The sequence below is a fragment of the Chiloscyllium plagiosum genome, chromosome 21, assembly GCF_004010195.1.
Source record: "Chiloscyllium plagiosum isolate BGI_BamShark_2017 chromosome 21, ASM401019v2, whole genome shotgun sequence".
Lineage (NCBI taxonomy): Eukaryota > Metazoa > Chordata > Chondrichthyes > Orectolobiformes > Hemiscylliidae > Chiloscyllium > Chiloscyllium plagiosum.
The window spans coordinates 45,559,171-45,580,156 of NC_057730.1; the positions used below are offsets into that span (position 1 = coordinate 45,559,171).

Here is a 20,986-nt window from a genome sequence, read left to right on the forward strand (position 1 = left end):
GCTGTGCTTTTCCAGCACCACACTCTCGACTCTGATCTCCAGCATCTGCAGTCCTCACTTTCTCCCACCATTTAGAAGGTACCTAATTCTATTCTTTTAAACTCCATTTGCTACAGTTTTGCATATTCACTTAATCTATCAATTTTGTTTTGTAAATCCATTAGATTTTAGAATCCTACTGAAGGCATGAGTTAAGACCTTAAGTCCTGAATTGCGCACACAATCTAATAAAATCTTTCTGAAATCTATGACATTTTATCAAACTCTGCTCAGTCTTTTTTACCATTGACGTTAACAAAAAGGAAATGAGGCACAGTGAATGACGAACCAACCCAATCACCCTGTAGCACAGCATTTCAACTCCCCCTCCCACTCCATCGAGGATATGCAGGTCATTGGACTCATCCACCGCCAAACCACAACAACGCGATGGTCGGAGGAGGAGCGTCTTATCTTCCGACTGGGAACCCTCCAACCGCAGGGGATGGACTTGGACTTCACCAGTTTCTTCATCTCCCCTCCCCCCACCTTGTCTCAGCCGGGTCCCTCCCGCCCGGCACCGCCTTCCTGACCTGCTGTCTTCTTCTTGACCTCTCCGCCTCCACCCTACTCCGACCTATCACCTTCACCTTTACCTCTTTCCACCTATCACATTTCCAACGCCCCTCCTCCCAGTCCCTCCTCCCTACCTTTTATCTTCTCCTGCTGAACACTCTCTGCTCATTCCTGAAGAAGGGCCTGTGTCCGAAACGTCGAATCTCCTGTTCCCTGGATGCTGCCTGACCTGCTGTGCTGTTCCAGCAATAAAGTTTCAACATCTGTCCTATTGAGCTTGTGCTCGTTCAGCTGAATCTAATTAATCTCATTTCCCGCTTTCTTTCCCCCGTCTTCAAATCCTGCCTTTACAAATATTCACCTATTCTCTTCTTGTAATAGCCTCAATAACCATTGCACGGAAGCATTTTCAGCTCAAAGAATCTGCTGGTTTAAATTCTGCAAGATTTTGAAGGAATTTGAGGAAAAACCTTTTCACCCAGAGGGTGGTGGGAATCTGGAATGAACTACCTGGGAGAGTAGTTAAGGTGAGAAATATCACAACCTTTAAAAGAGTACTTTGATAAGGATTTGAAATGCCATCACATTCAAGGTTCTGGGCCTAGTATGGGAAAGTAGGACTAGCATAGCTGAGTGTATTTTGGCAGATATGACCCGATGGGCTGATGGGCCTCTTCTGTATTGTATGATTGAATATAAAAAGGCTTCTAACCACCTGTTCCGCCATTCACTAAGGTCATGGCCGGCCTGGTTGGGGCCCCCAATTCTACATTTCCCTCAGCGCTCCAGAATCCTTGACTGCCTTTTCTTACGAAAATCTCTACGTCAAATAAATTAAATTACCCAGCCACCACTGCTTTCTGGGAAGCGAGTTACATATAACAACAAGAAAGAAAATCACCCTCATTAATAGGGAGACCTCGAATTCTTAAGCTCTGACCTCCAGTTCCAGCCTCTCTCAAAGAAACACCCTCGCAGTTTCCAATCTAAATCACATTACATGACTAAATCAGATCACCTCTTAATCTTCTAAATTCCAATGAAGAGAGGCCCAGGAAACGTCTGACAATTTGTCATGAGCTAATGCCCATCCCCATCAGTCAAGTGAACATCCTCTGTGAAGTACCTCTTAACATTATTTAAGAAAGGATGCAAATAGGAGACCAAAATTGTACATCGCATTCCAAGATGCCACCTTACTAATGCTCTCTTGACGTAGCAAAACATTTCCAGTTTTATACTTCAGTTCTCCTGTAATAAACTATTCCATTTGCCATCTTAATCACATGCTGCTTTTGCAACTATTTTCAGGTGATTCATGTATGACGATCCACATCCCTCTGGACCTTAGAGTTCAGTACCTACTCCCCATTAAAAGAATATGTTACTTGTCTACTCCTCCTGCTACAATAGTCAGGTTCACATCTATCCACAATAAAAACTTTGGCTGCTAAACTTTTTTGCTCCCTCTCAATTATATTTATACCCCTCTGCAGAGATTTTCAGCTATCTTCACAGCTTAATTTCTTACCAATTTTCAGTCCCTTTGCCCATGTCACTGATATAAATTGTAAATGGTTCAGGTCTCAGTACTGATCCACCTGGCTCTCCATTAGTTACAGCTTGCCAAACTGAAAGATCTATTTATCTCCACTCTCCATTTCCTTTTCTTCTATTCATTCACAGGAATCTGGCCTCTTTGGCTAGACCAGGTCAGCATTTAATGTCTATCCCTAATTGCACTGAGGGCAGTTAAGAGTCAACCACATTAGGTACTAGATGATCTATGTGGCAACATTTATCTTGCATCCTGTACTTGAGTACATGTGACAATAAAACCTAAATCTAAATTCTAAAATATGTAGACCAGATCAGGTAAGGACAGCAAATTTCCTTCCTTAAAAAGGACATCAGTGAACCAGATGGGTTTTTCCTCAGTTTCTGGGTCATCATTAGACCCTTAATTCCGGATTCTTATGAAATTAAACTTCCATAATCTGCTTTGGCAGGATTCAAACTGAGAACACTGCCTGGATTTGTGGATTAATAGTCAAGCAATAATACCATTATCACCTCCCTTTCCTGTTAGCTAACCAATCATTTATCAATGTTTTTACTTACATCCTGTGTTCTCTTCTTGTGCAGCAATCTTTGACATGAAACCTTACCAAACACTTTTTCAAAATCCATGTCTGAAAGTTCCCCTTTATCCATCCCCTTAACAGGCTAAATTGTTTTGCTGCAGTAGTGTTTCTATGGTTCATAGAATCTAAGCAAATTCCTTTAAAAACAAAGACAATGCTAAAACAAAAAAAAAGCCACTCAAAAATTTGCAATGAAAGCTTGATGTACTAAGCACAAAGGTTTTACATCTTAGAAACTAAAAGCAGAAGTAGGCCATTTGGTCCCTCAAGCCATTTGATATGAACATGGTTGCCTCTAACTTGACATCATTTTTCTGGCCACAGTTTTCTCTATACACTTTGATGCCTTTCATACCTAAATAAAAATCCCAACCTCCCTCTCGAGTACACCTCACAATAATTTATCAGTCAAATCTTTCTTCTTTTCTCCTTCCTTGCAAAGCTTTTCTGGTCCCAGTTTCAGTCATCACAGCAAGGGTCAGCAGGATATTTGATACAAGGCTGCTCTCAATCTCCTTCCACACACATGGAGGGCAATTTATGGCACGTTGCATATGGTGGTTGGCCATTTTGAAAACAATTAACCTTAATTTGCAGTCTTTTCCAATTAAAACTGAATTGTTTGTTTTTCTCAAAAGACAAGTCCTGATATATGAAACAACAATTATTTGAATGTGAAATCAGTGAAGTATTTTATGCTTTCAATATAAAACAATAAGATACTAAAGCTTTACAATTGTTGAAAAGCTAGATCTTACCTTGCTTCTTGAGCTGCATGTTGACTTCTGTTTCAAAGCTTAGATCCGGCAATCCCTTCTCCACTTTCTCATCGTGGTAGAGACTCGCTGTTGGTTGATAGTCACGATTGAGACAGTTTATCCCGACTTTAGTTGATTTTGAGAAGGCAGGAGGTGTCTTCATCTCAGATCGAGGACTTTCCTTTGTCTGAGGAGATAACACTGGATCCTCACGTGGTCTAGAGTCCTGCATTAGCTTTGTTTTGAACTCTGGCACAGAGGTATGAGGAGGAGCTAATTGTGGCTGGGTCACCAGCCTGATTGGAAGCATCTCATGCATGGATTGAGAGCTGGACTCTACATTCATAGCAGAGGGAGTGGATTCTCCAGATTGTTGCACGTTACTCCGCACAGAGACAAACGAAACACCCTGTTTCGATCTTGTCAAGGGAACCGGGGATGAGCTGATACTTGTTACAGTCTGGCTGGTTTGTGATCTCGGCTGTGATCTTGCTGTAGGGTCATCAGCTGGAATCACGCTCCCCAGAGCTGTATTCATGGTGTCGCGAAGACTGATGGAAAACGAATCATTAGGTACAGACCTCTGTTCTCGCTGATTTGATATAGAATTCAATCGTAAACTGGAGAGTGTGTCAGCCAAAGTGATGTGCTCCTCTTTCAGTCCTATCCTTGTTTTGGGTACTTGGCCACATTGAGAGAGTTGAGACCTTAGCGTGGAGTGCGGAGCTGCATCTGTCTTGAGCAATGGATTGAATGCTGGTTTGTTCTCCACGGTGAGGTCTTCATCAGCAATATGGAGATCAAGAGCTGGCATGGAACCATGATTGGCTGTGCCTACGTTGGCAGAGATCACAGAAGGATGGACTACTGAGGGGAACACATTGCCCTGCGAAGAGTATTTCTTCAAAGTTGGGGAAGATACGTGGTTTGCTTTAGTACCCGAATCATTGCGTCTCAGCGAACTTTGAAGTGGGGTCAACAAAGAGTTGGATTTTGAAGGCGATGGATACACAAGGCTGGATGTCGAACCATGCATCCGGTCAATCTCAAAATCCGCTCTGGAAGACTGAGGGAAGCCATTTGGATTGGTTTTGTTTTGGAAGGAAGAGACGTAAGCTAAAGAGACTGCCGTATTTCCATTGGCTCTGGGAAGTGGCTTGGACCCTTGATTAAAGGATTGGCTTGAAGTAACTTTTCTATTCTGAGATGAACCAGCCCCCGGTATTGAACTTGAACTCCTCCCGATCCTCATGTGATAAGAGGGTGGAGAGGGCGTACTGGTGACAAAGCTTTCAGTGACCTTGGATGACAATACAGATGCTGGAGCAGGATGAAAAGGAGTGTTCAGTGGAGAAGTTGGAGATAATGATGATCCGTCATCCACATCGTCAATCTCAAAAGACCGTTTCAGAGCTGTTGACATATAAAAATAAATAAATTACAAAATGCTTTGTTGTTTAAATAAACACAAGCAAGATAATACATTATAAAAAAATGTGACTCAACTGATACTCAGGGCTTGTGTATAGGATAAGAGACCTTCATTACTATTTTCAATTGAAATGTAAAATTAAGAGGATTTAGTTTAAAATATTCTCAGTATTCCTTCCATGATAAGTGCTCATTGTCTGAAGCTTTACAGGATCACTGTGGATTTGTAAACAATTATCACGCTTATTGTAGGTACAGGGCTTCAGCACTGCTGGCGAATGCAAGGCAAAAACCTTGACAAAATGGGCCTTCTCTCAGCAATCCTCAGTTATTACACAATGTTCATACAGGCCTTGGATTTATTTTATGAATGAAGCTGGAACCTTCTTTATATTCTGCCATGTCGAGCATCGTCCTTATTTTGAGCACATTTCACCACTTAGCAACAATGTACTTTATAAAACTTTCCAATTCCTTTTTCTTGTGGCATCATGTGTCTTGGAGTGTTCTCTCAGTGATGATTGCTATGCACACACAATCAGACAGCTCCGAAGCGTTTGGGGTCAGTGATTAATAAGTCCAGTATTAGGTCATAAGAAATTCAGTGTCTAGTGCTAGGTACAGCCATGTATTTGTGACACTGAAGATTAATAGGAAGGCTTCTACATGCAGCATACATCTGTTTGGGGTTCTGTGTGGTAAGTACAAAACAGAAATAGGGAACATCTACTATATCGATTCAAACCAGGCAAGTCAGGACAAAACATTATTACTAATCTACAAATCCCAGGCAGTGTATTTTCCTTACACAAAATGTGATTAATTATAAAACTAAGTGCACAAAAAACTCCATTCAAAAGATATATATGTCCCTATTAACTTAACTTGTCAATACCAACAAAATATCCCATACCAGAGGAACTGAAAAGTGATGACTGAAATCTGAGCAATGTAATTTAGCCCAACTATCAATTTTGCCAGCTCAAATTATACTTTTTTTAAATTCAAAGTTAAAACTAGCCCAACAATAAAACAGAGGTAAAAACAATGACTGCAGATGCTGGAAACCAGATTCTGGATTAGTGAAAGAGCACAGCAGTTCAGGCAGCATCCAACGAGCAGCGAAATCGACGTTTCGGGCAAAAGCCCTTCATCAGGAATAAAGGCAGTGAGCCTGGAGCGTGGAGAGATAAGCTAGAGGAGGGTGGGTGTGGGGAGAAAGTAGCATAGAGTACAATGGGTGAGTGGGGAAGGGGATGAAGGTGATAGGTCAGGGAGGAGAGGGAGGAGTGGATAGGTGGAAAAGGAGATAGGCAGGTAGGACAAGTCCGGACAAGTCATGGGGACAGTGCTGAGCTGGAAGTTTAGAACTAGGGTGAGGTGGGGGAAGGGGAAATGAGGAAACTGTTGAACAATGTAGAGGAGACCGCATGGGGAGCAACGGATACAATAAATGATGTTAGTGGATGTGCAGGTAAAACTTTGAAAAATGTGGAAGGCTCCTTTTTGGCCTTGGATAGAGGTGAGGGAGGAGGTGTGGGCACAGGTTTTACAGTTCCTGCGGTGGCAGGGGAAAGTGCCAGGATGGGAGGGTGGGTTGTAGGGGGGTGTGGACCTGACCAGGTAGTCACGGAGGGAACGGTCTTTGCGGAAGGCGGAAAGGGGTGGGTTAACATTTGTGAACATCTTGGTTAATCCTAATTACTTTGGAAACATATACAAATGGTGTCAAACTTAACTTTTGCTTTTAATATATGAGGGTGTGTCACTGCATTGATGGACAATTAACACTTTTAAATGTCCTTATGAAGTCTTTCATGGAAAAAAGCCTATCGTATAGAAACAGCAAGTTACCACAGACCCCAGCCTGAATGACATTTACTTTCCACATCACACACCAGAGACCCCACCAGCAAACCCACACGGGACTATTCCAGACTGCATTTGCCCCAGTTTCGGCTTCTTCATGCTCTGGATAAAGTCAGATTTCCTCGGACTTAGCTCTACGAGACGGTTTTATGACATTCCTGATGAAGAGTTTACACTCGAAACATCGACTCTCCTGCTCCTCGGATGCTGCCTGACCTGCTGTGCTTTTCAAGCAACACACTTTTTGACTCTGACTCTCCAGCATCTGCAGTCCTCACTTTCTCCTTATTTTATGACATTATATGTGCAAATAACATACAACATGCAAATGATGCTTTGAAGTGTCAGAAATAGTGTAGAGCTTATTTACAGTAACTATATATATTTTAGCAATTCAAAGTGTTAGACCATTTTAAGTCTTGCTAAAAATAAAACGTTTTATATAGAATATGAATACTTTACAGGACGGGTCGTAACAAGGGGCAGCACAGTTGCTCATTGGTTAGCATTGCTGCCTCACAGCACCAGGGACCCTGGTTCAATTCCGCAGGCGACTGTCTGTGTGGAGTTTGCACATTCTCCCTGTCTGTCTGGGTTTCCTCCCACAATCCATAGATATGCAGGGGAGGTGAATTTGCTATGCTAAATTGCCCCATAAAGTTCAGGGATGTGTAAGTTAGGTGCGTTAGTCAGGGGTAAATATAGGGTAGGGGAATGAGTCTGGGTGGGTTTTTCTTCCGAGGTTCAGTGTGGACTTGTTGAGCCAAATGGCCTGTTTCCACATTGTAGGGATTCTATGAAAAGTGAAGAAACTCCCCATTTCCTATTCATTGGCATAAGGGATGGGGCCCTAGAAAGATATTTACATTGCTGCCGACAACTGATCCCTTATCTTGGATCTGCAGGGCTTTAGGGGTCAGACCTGATCTTATTATGGTGCTGGGTCCTCTCAAGATGTGCTTCATGAGTTTAGGTGCAGAGTTCTGTGGGAAGACCTGGAGCAAGTCAGGTCAGGGAACACCAAGAGGCTGGATGCTCCTTTTAGACTGGCAAAGCTGACCTCTGTCCCCACTCCCCCCACCCCACGCAACCCTCCAGGGCTGGGCAGGTTGACAATGGATTCCACAGGCCAGTCTGGGACATCCTGCAAAAAGGAAAAACATATGGCTCCTGGTGAGTGTGTATGGTCAGTGGGAGGTGCACTCTCCCATAGTGAGAAGCTGTCCATGCCCTGCTACACACACAGTAATACGACCAGCTTATAAGTGTTGTTACAAACAACGAGCAGGTTTGAAGTGGCTCTATTTGTACAAGCAGCCAAGGTTCAGTCATACTGTTGCTCCAGCACTTCACCAAACACATCTCAGGCAACTAACTAGTCACTCATCTGGAAAAATTATGTCAAAACTTTGTGACTTGAGCCTCTGGGATGATGTCACGAAGCTACAAGGTTGCAAAAAGTTGTTTCCCGGAGCTTAATAATTTTGAGTGGAATCTACTCACAGTGAACGGAAGGTAAGACTGGAACTCAGTGGACCACCTATCTAACTCCTGAAGAAGGGCTTATGCCCGAAACGTCGATTCTCCTGTTCCCTGGATGCTGCCTGACCTGCTGCGCTTTTCCAGCAACACATCTCCAGCACCTATCTAACCAGCCTGCCTGTTCACTAACATTAGCACCAAAGGCCAATTTCACCTTCAATCAACTGTGAAAAACAGAGAGCTGCTTTTTTATTTTAAACAAAGATTCATTCATGGGATGTGGACATCACAGGCTAGCATTTACTGAGTGCATAGTGTGTCATAGTGTCAGAAGTTGATAGCACAGAAAAAGGCCCTACAGCCCACTGAGTCCACACCAGTAAAAAAATAAGCACCTAACTATTCTGTCCCCATTTCCCGGCACTTGTCCCATAGCCTTGTCTATATATTGTAAATGCACTTCCAAATGAGGGTTTCTGCCTCGACCAGCCTTACAGGCAGTGAGTTCCTCTGGGTGAGAGAGATTCAGTTTGCATTCATAAAACCTTCCCACGTAACTGAGCCAAATTGGTGCATCATAGTCTCCTCAGTTAGGAACTCAACGAAATCACACAGTGACAATGTATGGATTCATGCATTCTCAAAGCCCTGCATGGTAGAAATCTTGCAAGTGAATGATCACGGCCTGGATTCTACAGTGAACAGCAAAGTGGTGCCGTGCACTGCTGACCTCAAAGGAAAGCCACCCCCAGCTGATTCTGCGATCTCGATGCCCAGGATTTAATTTCTCAGACCATTCATTCGCTTCTGTCTTTACTTGGAGGGAATCTCTGTACTCCATCCAGTTTAACAGTCAATTACAGAGACAGGTGTGGACACTCAGCAATGAGGAAGTAAAATTACATCTAAAAGAAACATTGGATATACTCAACCGGCCTGACTGCATCACTAAAGAGAGTTAAATGTTGCAGTTCAATGACCTTTCAAAGAGACAATTGTGATTGAGTTAAAAATCATCCAAACATTAATTCTGTTCCTTCCCCTGTAGGGAAAAAAAAGACTCCACATGGTTCACAGATTTGTTCCCAGGATGGTTGGCGATCCTGTGAAGAAAGCACGGACAAACTGGGCTTGTAGTCTCTAGAGTTTTGCAGGATGAGAGGTGGTGATCTCATTGAAAAACTTACAAAATACTTAAAAAGGGGATTTCGGAATTTCTCCAGCATTTAATGTGCTTGATTCAGATTTCCAGCATCAATAGCATTTTACTTTTAACATTTACTAAAAGGGATTGACATAGCAGATGTGGATAAGTAGTTCCCTCTGGTTGTGGAGAAAAGGGGTACAAGTGAACTATAAAAAGAGATGGCATGAGAGTCTGAAATAAGGAAAAACATTTTACACAGAGGGTTATGAAATTCTCTACCACAAAGAGCTCAGATGTTGAGTATGTTTTTTTTAATTCATGGATGAAGGCATCATTGCCTAGGCCAGCATTTATTGCTCATCCTTAATTACCTTGGGGGCAGTTAAGAGTCAACCACATTGCTGTGGGTTTGGAGTCATGTGTCAGCCAGACCAGGTAAGGATAGTAGTTTCCCTCTCTACAGGGCATTAATGAACCAGGTGGATTTTCCAACAATCCCCAATTGTTTCATGGTCATCACGAGATCCTTAACTCCAGATTTTTAAAAAAATTGAATTCCAAAGCAACTGCCCTGCAATGACAGGATTTGAACCTGGGTCCACAGAATATTAGCTGAATCTCTGGATTAACAGACCAGCAATAATGCTAGGTAATCACTTCCCCTTCAAAGGGAAGTTAAATTGGTGGAGATGTTTAGATTAGAGATTGATAGCATTATAAAGATGGGATTAGTAACAGGCATAGAAGGATTCAATCAATCAGCTATAATTGTATTAATTGCCAGGACAGAGTCAATGGGCTGAATGGCCTATTCCAGTCCCTTTGTTTCTGCCTGACCTGTTGATTAATTCCAGCTAGCTTTGTTTTTATTTCAGATTTCCACCGTCTGCAGAATCATATCTTTGCAAAATGTATTCATCACAAACAAAACAACTTGCTGGAAAAATTCAGCAGGTCTGGTAGAAACTGTGGAGAGAAAGAGAGTTAACTTTTCGGGTCCAGTGACCCTTCTTCAGAACAACACTGATTATCACTTTTAATAATTTCATAGAGACAAGTAAAGACTGGACATTCACAGAGGAACCTGAAAAAGCACAAACTTAAAGAATTGTTGCTGAAGCCTTCTGTTTTCCACGCATCAGGACTATTCACAAACATTTCAAATTAAAGAGAATAGCATGGCAGTGAACTGCCAATCATTAATTGGTGCATCCTCTATGGCAATACCTCGATCAGAGCGGACTTTCCAAACACTCAGCACTGTCCTCTCATACAGTATAAAAGCTGTTTTCTCCCCCTAAATTGGTATTCGTGTGAAATCGCCTGATGAGCGCAAGCCAATTAGTGTATTGAATATTGACATTAAAATAATTGAACCCTGTGGAAATATTACAATAGAGAAATTAGACATTTCATGAGCATAAAATTAATTTTCCGGGTGGGAGAGGTTGTTCATAGGTAATTCCAACACTTAAAAACCTAGATAATCACCATTCAACAAGGCATACCAAGTTTTGGTGTTGGCTGAGCAAGGTTAGAATGTAAGACATTAACCCAAGTGATTTTAAAGAGTTCTACCCATTAGAAATTCAACACACTGCATAAAAGAGCAGAACAACACTGCCAGCATCTCCTGGATTTCCATAGTTTATTATTTTCGCCATGTGCTGTGTGCTTGTGAATGCAGAAAATTACAATCATTTCTCCGTAATGACAATTGCAAAATCCAGGTCATTATGGTTACATGCTTATGGAGCAGCTCATAGACTCTAAAATATTACTTTATTACATTGTGAAAGAGTACATGATGCTACAGAAATATTCAGGGATAAATTTTAAAAATTACTTCACTGCATGTGGGCAGTGACCATAGTGCCGGGGGAGATACTAAGATTCTGTCTTGCTGCAGATGATCATTGTCTGGCATTTCTGTGGTGTAAACTGTTGTTTGCTATTTATCAGACTCGGCTTAAATGTTGTCCAGCTCTTACTGACTTGAACACGGACTGCTTCATTGTCAGAGGAGTGGTGAATGCTGCTGAACATTCCCATTTCTGACCTTATCTTGGAGAAAAGGTTATTGCTGAAGTAGCTGAAGACGGTTGGGCCTAGGACACTAACCTGAGGAACTCCCTCAGAGATGTCCTGGAGCTGATATGACAGACCTCCAACCACAACCATCTTTCTTCTATGCCATATATAAGACCCCCAACCAGCAGAGAGTTTCCCCTTGTTTCCCACAGATTCCACTTTTGATAGGGCTACTCAATGCCACACTTGGTTAAATGTGGCCTTGATGTCAAGGACATTCGATCTCAGTTCACCTCTGGAGTTCAGCTCTTCTATTCTGGTTTGGGCCAAGGTTGTAATGGGGTCAGGACTAGAGTGGTCCTGATAGTGGAGTTCCGTCAGTGAGCAGAATATTCATAGAATCATTGAATCCCTGCAGAGTGGAAGCAGGCCAATCAGCCCATTGAGTCCACACTGACCCTCTGAACAGCATTGCACCCACACCCCTTATCCTATAACCCTACATTTCCCATCACTAATTCATCTAGCCTGTGCATCCCTGGACACTATGGGCAATGTAATATGGTCAACCCACTTAAGCTGCAGATCTTTGGTGTGGATATTGCTAAGTGAGTGCTACTTGATAGCACTACCTTCCATTATTTTCCTAATGATTTAAGAGTGCACTGATGGGACAGTGACTGACTGGATTCAATTAGTCCTACATTTTGTGGAAAGACATTCCTGGACAATTTTGGCATTGTTTGTCACAAGATTCACCTTTGAAAGAGTTAAGTCATTGCCCTGATTTAACAGAGAGACAAAAGGCCCGTACTGAGTCGAGCTATGATTCTGTGGATTGTTCTGGATCAGAGGAAACATCCAGGCTGCCTTTCTCTGAGGCAAAGTTAACTACTGGTTCTAAGGTTATTTGAATTAATTGCTGCCTTTATGTTTAAAACGTTTCTAACTCAAGGTTTGATTGGGGGTTGGGAGACGATTGTGTACATTATTGGGATTAAGTAAAAGGCTTTTGTGAAACATTACCTGCAAGCAGTGATATGGGAGATCAGCTAGTGAGTGGTGCAATTGTCAGGTTAGCTGCAACAATAAGGTCAGTGTTTAACTCCTGTCTGTTGTCTTTAATGCCACTTGCTCAGGTACTGCCTCTGGAAGTGTGGTTTAAATAGGCACACCCTGAAGTCAATTACAGGGTCATTTTGGCGGCAGGTTTTTGTAGATTGGCAGCTGCTTATAAATTCCTGGCTTAGGGAGTGGCCAGGTTATAAAACTGGGGTGAGAACAGCTGGAAGTGTCGAATGTTTTCTTTACCTTCCTGCATTGAAGTACAGAACCTGGAAAGCCTTCTTAAACCCACGAAATATGCAAGATGAGCACCCCATCCATCTCAAGTAAAGTTTTACTTAGAGCCCAGGAATCTGCTGTCACAATGGAAAATAAGAAATCTGACCTGTGACGGATCCCAACCAAAACATTGGTAAAAAAAAATGTGAAGAACAACATGTTATGATGTACAGGTGTGGTTCTAAAAAAAAATCAAACTCTATTTTACAAATTCTAAATTGGAAACTACATTTTGGTTCTTGACCAATTTAATCAAAATGTAGCTCCACTGTGTAAGCACATCTGCAAATCAATTCTTTGTTCTTTAAAATTTAAAAGCCATTATCTTTTAAAAACTAAATTGGCCAACAGCCCCATTATGAAATAAGGCACAAAGGAATTTTGCACAAATGCCCGTTATGGTCCTGCACAAAATTCAACTCCAGCATCACTAAGCACAACCTCTGACTTGATAGACAAGCATTATGCTCTGTATTTCACACCAATTTAAGAAGCTTATACCTGGGCAGTACTGTACTCACTACTAGTTTTATGGCCATTTTAAAACAACATTTGTCTGCTCTGTTTTACAAACCGAGGAAACTTACAACTACTATTCAAAGGTTAAAGTTCAATGTAATCAGGGCAGCTTGTAAAAGGTGTCAAAACAAACTAATATGTATATGTAGCCTTGTTGCAAAGCGGGCACCAGCCACAGCACCCATGGAGTAGAAGTTATTCCACACTCATTTAAAGTTTCTTGGTCAATTCAGTAGTTCTGGGATAAATACACCAGCCACAAGCACTGTCGAATCATAGAATCCTTACAGTGCAGAAGCAGACCATTCAGCCCATTGAATTCACACTGACCCTCCAAACAGCATCCTGTCCAGACCCACCCCCTCCCTGTAACCCTGCACCTCCATGGCTAACTCACCTAACCTACACATCACTATAGGTAATTTAGAAGACAGTGAGGACAGCAGTTGCTGGACATCAGTCAAAAAGGGTGGTGCTGCAAAAGCACAAGCCAGGCAGCATTTGAGAAGCAGGAGTGTCGACGTTTTGAGCATAAGCTTCTCATGCCTGATGAGGAGCTTCTGCTTGAAACGTCGACTCTCCTGCTTCTCGGATGTTGCCTGACTGGCTGTGCTTTTCCAGCACCACACTTTTTGGGTAAATTAGCAAGGTTAAGCCACCCAACCTGCACATCTTTGGACTGTGGGAGGAAACCGGAGCACTGGGAGGATACCAACGCTGACAGGGTGGGGGGGGGGGTAGAATGTGTAAACCACACAGATGGGCTGGAATTGAATCATGACCCCTGCCGTGAGGCAGCAATGTGCTAACCACTGAGCCACCGTGCTGAACTGTATGTAGAACTGAAGCATAATGAGCTTGAACAACAAAGCAAAACCTAGCTCATGTTCTCAGTGCGATTTTAATTAACACCAAACTGATGTTGCTATTCTTTCCTAACCATGAATTCATGCTTTCCATTTGATTTTAGAAGCTTCCTTGTGGAGAACTTCCTTCACCAAATGTTTCATTTTGGTTAAACAGACAAAGTCTGAGTCCATTGCAGGGATTCACATCTTTTATAAGATTCTTAGGCAGCTTGACAGAGATAAAGCTTGCCGGAGATCTGAAACAAGCAAAAACAGAAGTGGACAGAGAAACCGAGTTAACATTCAGGAGTTGAAATGTCAACCCTGTTGCTCCATATGAAGGGGCAGGGGAAGAGAGAGAGAGAGAGACAGAGAGAGAGAGGGAGTGAGTGTGAATGGAGGGCATATAGAGAGGGGTGGTGGTGGGGGGTTGGTTTGCAGAGGGAGACAGAGGAGAGAAAAATAAAAAAGGACAGAACCCACTCTGAAACTTGTTCCTTCAACTTTTCAAATAAATACAAAATACTGTGGATGCTGGAAATCCAAAATAAAAAAAAACAAAGCATCTATGGAGACAGAAACAGAGTTAACATTGAGTCCAGGGACTCTTCTTTTGAACTGGTCTGAAGAAGAAGCAAGAGTCATTTCAGACTCAAAGCCTTACCACTATTTTCTTTCTCTCTACAGATACACAGGAGTTTCTCCGGTATTTGTTTTTTTCCCCCCCAGCTTTCCTGATCCTGCAGAGAAAGCAGGAATTAAAACCCACAATAAAAGGTTGTATTGTCACATGAGGAGAAAGTGAGGTCTGCAGATGCTGGAGATCAGAGCTGAAAATGTGTTGCTGGAAAAGCGCAGCAGGTCAGGCAGCATCCAGGGAACAGGAAGCAACACATTTTCAGCTCTGTATTGTCACACGATCTTCTCACTTCAACTGCACAGCAACCCAAGGTCAAGGCCACTCTATTCCAATGGTGACATGGATTAGGTTACTCTGGGGAATTCCGGTCTCTGCCAGTATCCAGTTGTCCAAGTGGTTTGTTCAACTTCATTCAGATGAGTGACTATGACACTGTGATAGTGGGTTAGGAGGATGCGGTTCATTCAGGTTCCTTTGAGGTCATTATCTCTGTAGAGGGATAGGTTGTATTTCAATGATGTCGAATTGTGGAGGGTGTAGTGATGCATCTTTGGCTATGAGCTCAAGTCATTGGAATGTGGCTTCAGTTTCTTTTTAAAGAAATGATTCAATTAAAGGTCTTCTAGCAGGTAGATTCAATTTCATTTGGTCACAAAGGATGCTTTCATGGCAGTGGGGATTTATTAGAATGATACTATGGTTCCACACTTGGGCCAATAAAATATCCTTCCTCGGGTATGCTGCTCAGCATTATTCACGGCTCTCTGAATATTCTCCATGCTAAGCTGAAGCTTCACTTCCATTCTCTTGTATGGATCAACAGAAAGTTTCCCAAGAGACCATTATTCCCAGAGCTCAGTTTGGTCAATGAATACTGCCAAGTTATGCCATCACTGAAGGAAATACATCAAGGCCTGATCCTGCTAATCAGAGGGAACGGAGGCCTGATTAGCGTCTGGTCTGCTTGAGTAGGCAACCACACTGTTGTTTTTATGACCTGAACTGAGTTTGATGATCTCTAGAAAGACAGAGAATTAAACCTGGAACCTGCCTGGTCTGTGTATCTCAGTTACTCAGTGGCTATTTACCAGTATGTGGTCAAAACGAGTGACGCTGGAAAAGCACAGCCAGCCAGGCAGCATCCGAGGAGCAGGAGATTCGACGTTTCAAGCATAAGCTCTTCATCAGATTGCAATGTTGACGCTCCTGCTCCTCAGATGCTGTCTGACTGGCTGTGCTTTCCCAGCACCGCACGCTATGACTCTGATCTCCAGTATCTGCGGTCCTCACTTTCTTGTTGATTTACCAGTATGTTGCTAGGAATAGGGGGTGGGTTTGAGTTTTGAGGAGAGGCTGGGACTTTTTTCAGTTGAGCGTAGGAGGTTGGGGAATGACCGTTTAGAGATTTATAAAATAATTTTGGGTATAGAGAAAGTGATTGATAGGTGTCTTTTCTGGGAGATTTCAAGACCTGGGTGGGGTGTTTCTCAAGTGAGAGGTGAAAGATTAAAAAAAAAGACAGACAGTCAAATGTACAGCATGGAAACAACTTATCCATGCCGACCAGATATCCCAACCTAATCTAGTCCCATCTGCCAGCACCCGGCCCATATCCCTCCAAACCCTTCCTATTCATATACCCACCCAGATGCCATTTAAATGTTGCAATTGTACCATCTCCACCACTTCCTCTAGCAGCTCATTCCATACATGTACCACCCTCTGTGTGAAAAAGTTGCCCCTTTTATATCTTTCCCCTCTCACCCTAAACTAATGTCCTCTAGTTCTGGACTCCCCCCATCCCAGGGAAAAGACTTTGTCTATTTATCTTATCCATGCCCCTCATGATTTTGTAAACCTCTATAAGGTCACCGCTCAGCCTCCGATGCTCCAAGGAAAACAGCCCTAACCTATTCAACCTCTCCCTTTAGCTCAAAACCTCCAACCCTGGCAACATCTTTATAAGTCTTTTCTGAACCCTTTCAAGTTTCACAACATCTTTCCGATAGAAAGGAGACTAGAATTGTACGCAACATTCCAAAAATGGCCTAACCAATGTCCTGTACAGCTGCAACATGACCTCCCAACTCCTGTACTCAATACGCTGACCAATAAAGGAAAGCATACCAAATTCACTATCCTATCTACCCGGGACTCTACTTTCAAGGAGCTATGAACCTGCACTCCAAGGTCTCTTTGTTCAGCAATAACTTTGTTTTTGTTTTTACACACATAGTGGTTTGTATGTGTAATGAACTTCCGGAGGAAGTGGTGGATGCAGGTACACAGTTACAACGGTTGAAAGACATTTGGATAAGTGCATGAATAAGAAACCTTGGAGGGATATGGGCCAAACGCAGGCAGGTGGGACTAGTTTAGTTTGGGATTACAGTCAGTGTTGACTGGTTGGATCGAAAGGTCAATTTCCGTGCTGTATGACTCTATGGCTAAATGCACTGTACAATTCATCAGACTTTGAATGCTGATACAACAAAGGGTTTCTGCATATTATGGGTAACGCACAAGAACCTTGATAGTTGGGAATGGGAACTCTAGTCAATTTGCCATTACAAGGTAACCGTGTAATAAAATGGATAGGAAGTGAATTGGTTGAACGATTCATTCAAATGTCAACTGAAGGTTTGATACATTTGAGGTAATTGAGAACCACAATACCTCTGGAAAGAAATGTCCCTTCATCTGCTTCACTTTATTCAGTTTAAAGAGATTGGAACTCATTATGTGTGATGAGTTGAATATCTAGTTCCATTGCTCCATTGCCTTAAGGGCTATATTCCTTGTTACAGACAAGCCAATGCAAGCTCTCTTTTGTTGCTTTTAAATCTGTTAAAGGCATTTTCGCCCTTTTCGCAAATGGAAACGTTTATTTGGTAATTAGACTGTCGTGCTGTCTAAACTAGCTGCCAGAAAGAAAACTTGATAGAAGCTTAATTCAAGGCCCGTCTTGTCTCAAATGTTTGGAAGGTATAAAGGCACTTAAAAAAAAAATAGTTGTATACTCTTTACTCATGAGTGGTTTCAATTTTTGTAGAAAAGAATCATGCCAAAATGTTTTGTGATGAGAATGAACCTTTCTTAACTAGACCAGCCACTTTTGTAACCAACACACTCTCATGTGGAGCAGAGATCATCTCACAGGCTCTCAGTCACCAGTCCAGGACACAACACAAATTCGACAGCTTCCTTCCACGTTCACTTCACGTGAAACTTCTCTCCCTTCCTGTGCTCCAGCCAGGCTGACAGAAACAATGAGCTTGAGTTACTTGCTTCAATCTGCACCATGTTATTCATTGGCAATGGGCACTAAGAAATTGGCTGTGGCAATGGATCATTCAGATTCCAAAAAGTGAAAGGAATCCAACACACAACTTTCCTTTTAAAAATTATTTGAACTTTTCCATTCGTGAGGAGATGGTGCCCGAGCAGTACAGTCCCTTGACTTAGTTATCCAGAAATTCAGGTTAACGACCTGGAGACAAGTTCAAATCCTGCCACAGCAGCTGATGCAATAGAAAGTCACATTGATACATCTGGTAGCTTCAGTCATGACAAAGAGCTGGCACAGTACAATGGGTCAAATGGTCTTCCAATGCGACATTATATTGGAGGAATGGGGTTGAGCGTACTTTTCGTAAAACAGAGTTGTGAATAAAAAGAACTGTGTGGCAGAATTAACAATGATTGTTGTAAAATATAACTGATTTGTTCATGTCTTTTCCTTGCTTGGTCGATATGTGATTCCACCTTTTACAAAGGGTAGGATTCTGTCTCAGACTGACTCAAGCATCTGACTGAGTGGTCGTGTCCAAGTCATTGGACAGATATCACAGGCTGCCCCTGACTTCTCCAGCAGGATCCCCTGACTGAGGCCGGCTAATGACCATGACGGCATGGTGACACAGTGGTTAGCACTGCTGCCTCACAGCGCCAGAGACCCGGGTTCAATTCCCGCCTTAGGCAACTAACTGTGTGGAGTTTGCACGTTCTCCCAGTGTCTGTGTGGGTTTCCTCCGGGTGCTCCGGTTTTCTCCCACAGTCCAAAGATGTGCAGGTCAGGTGAATTGGCCATGCTAAATTGCCTGTAGTGTTAGGTAAGGGGTAAACGTAAGGGTATGGGTGGGTTGCGCTTTGGCGGGGCGGTGTGGACTTGTTGGGCCAAAGGGCCTGTTTCCACACTGTAAGTAATCTAATCTAATCTAATGACAAGCTCTGTGCTGACACGAAGAAAAACGTGAGCTTCATGGCTAATGTCTGAGGGTCAGTCCAAGAGTTACAGCACAGAAACAGACCCTTTGGTCCAACTCATCCAGCCAACAAGATATCCTTAATTAATCTAGTCCATTGGCCAGCACTTGGCCCATATCCCTCTAAGCCTTTCCTATTCATATACCCATTCAGATGCCTTTTAAATGTTTCCAGCCTCCATCACTTCCTCTGGCAGCTCGTTCCATAAACGCACCACCCTCTGTGTGAAAAGGTTGTCTCTTAGGTCCCTTTTATATCTTGCCCTTCTCGCTTTAAACCTATGCCCGCTAGTTCTGGACTCCCCTACCCCGGGGAGAAAACCTTGGCTACTTACCCTATCCATGCCCCTCATGTTTTTGTAAACCTCTATAAAAGGTCACCACTCAGCTGATGCTCCAGGGAAAACAGCCCCAGTCTATTCAGCCACTCCCTATAGCTCAAACACTCCACCTCTGGCAACATCCTTGCAAATATTTTCTGCACTCTTTCAAGTTTCACAACATCTTGATATGCAGGTCTTTGGACTCCTCCATCGCCAGACCACAACAACACGACGGTTGGAGGAAGAGCGCCTCATCTTCCACCTAGGAACCTTCCAACCACAAGGGATGAACTCGGATTTCACCAGTTTCCTCATTTACCCTCCCCCCATCTTGTCTCAGTCAAATCCATCGAATTCAGCACCGCCTTTCTAACCTGCAATCTTCTTCCTGACCTCTCCGCCCCCACCCCAGTCTGACCTATCATCCTCACCTTGACCTCTTTCCACCTATCACATTTCCGACGCCCCTCCCCCAAGTCCCTCCTCCCTACCTTTTATCTTAGCCTGCTGGACAAACTTTCCTCATTCCTGAAGAAGGGCTTATGCCCGAAACGTCGATTCTCCTGTTCCCTGGATGCTGCCTGACCTGCTGCGCTTTTCCAGCAACACATTTTCAGCTTTAGCAGGGAGACCAGACCAAAGTGCAAAATGACAAAGGAGGCTGGAGATGAGAGAGTGAGCAAGTGGCCCCAAGATGCAGCAGAGTCCGATCTGTGAGTTGTTCCAGAGTGCAGCAGTACTTGCGATGATAGTTCCTGGTCTGTCCTGAGCTTCCAAGTACAGAAGGATCCTATGAATGCCTAGGAGAGGCGCCACAATGATGTGAAGAGGCTGGAAAGTATCTGATAGTAAGAGGTCACTGCCCACGGAATGTGCCCAGAGCTGCTGGTGCCAGGATGGTGATCCTTGGGTCAGAATCAGGAGGAACCCACTCAGACTATCAAGTTGAAAATTCTTGATGTGGTCTCCTTGTTGCGGGTGGTAGGATAGGAGACTGCACATGCAGTTAATGAGGCTGGACACAAACAATAATCCACCTTTAGAGGCGTCTTGCCGATGCCGAGTGAGAATGTCACCTCGATACCCAGAATTTTTTTTTAATATATAGAATCCCTACAGTGTGGAAACAGGCCATTTGGCCCAACAAGTCCACACTGATTCTCCAAAGAGTATTCCGCCCAGACCCATTCCCCTACATTTCCCCTGACTAATGCACCTAACCCACACATCCCTGAACACTACGGGCAATTTAGCATGGCCAACCCATCTGACCTGCACATCTTTGGACTGTGGGAGGAAACTGGAGCACCCGGAGGAAACTCACGCAGACACTGGGAGAATGAAAATATATGAATTACTCCTGACATCAGATTTTTTTTTTTTTAGATTACTTTACAGTGTGGAAACAGGCCCTTCGGCCCAACAAGTCCACACCGACCCGCCGAAGCGTAACCCACGGAGGAAACTCACGCAGACACTGGGAGAATGAAAATATATGAATTGCTCCTGACATCAGATTTTTTTTTTTTTTAGATTACTTTACAGTGTGGAAACAGGCCCTTCGGCCCAACAAGTCCACACCGACCCGCCGAAGCGTAACCCACCCATACCCCTACATTTACCCCTTACC

General features: G+C 43.2%; 1 protein-coding gene across 4 annotated transcripts in view; it reads right to left on the reverse strand.

The window, feature by feature from the left end:
- The window catches only part of LOC122560826 (neuronal-specific septin-3-like), a 464,551-nt gene that overhangs the window by 361,496 nt on the left and 82,069 nt on the right, over window positions 1-20,986 (reverse strand). For all 4 annotated transcript variants that reach the window (XM_043711963.1, XM_043711962.1, XM_043711961.1 and 1 more), the window contains exon 2: window positions 3,458-4,870. In XM_043711963.1, the coding sequence (XP_043567898.1) occupies window positions 3,458-4,709 (1,252 nt within the window). In that variant the 5' untranslated portion in view covers window positions 4,710-4,870. The remainder of the gene's footprint in view (window positions 1-3,457; window positions 4,871-20,986) is intronic.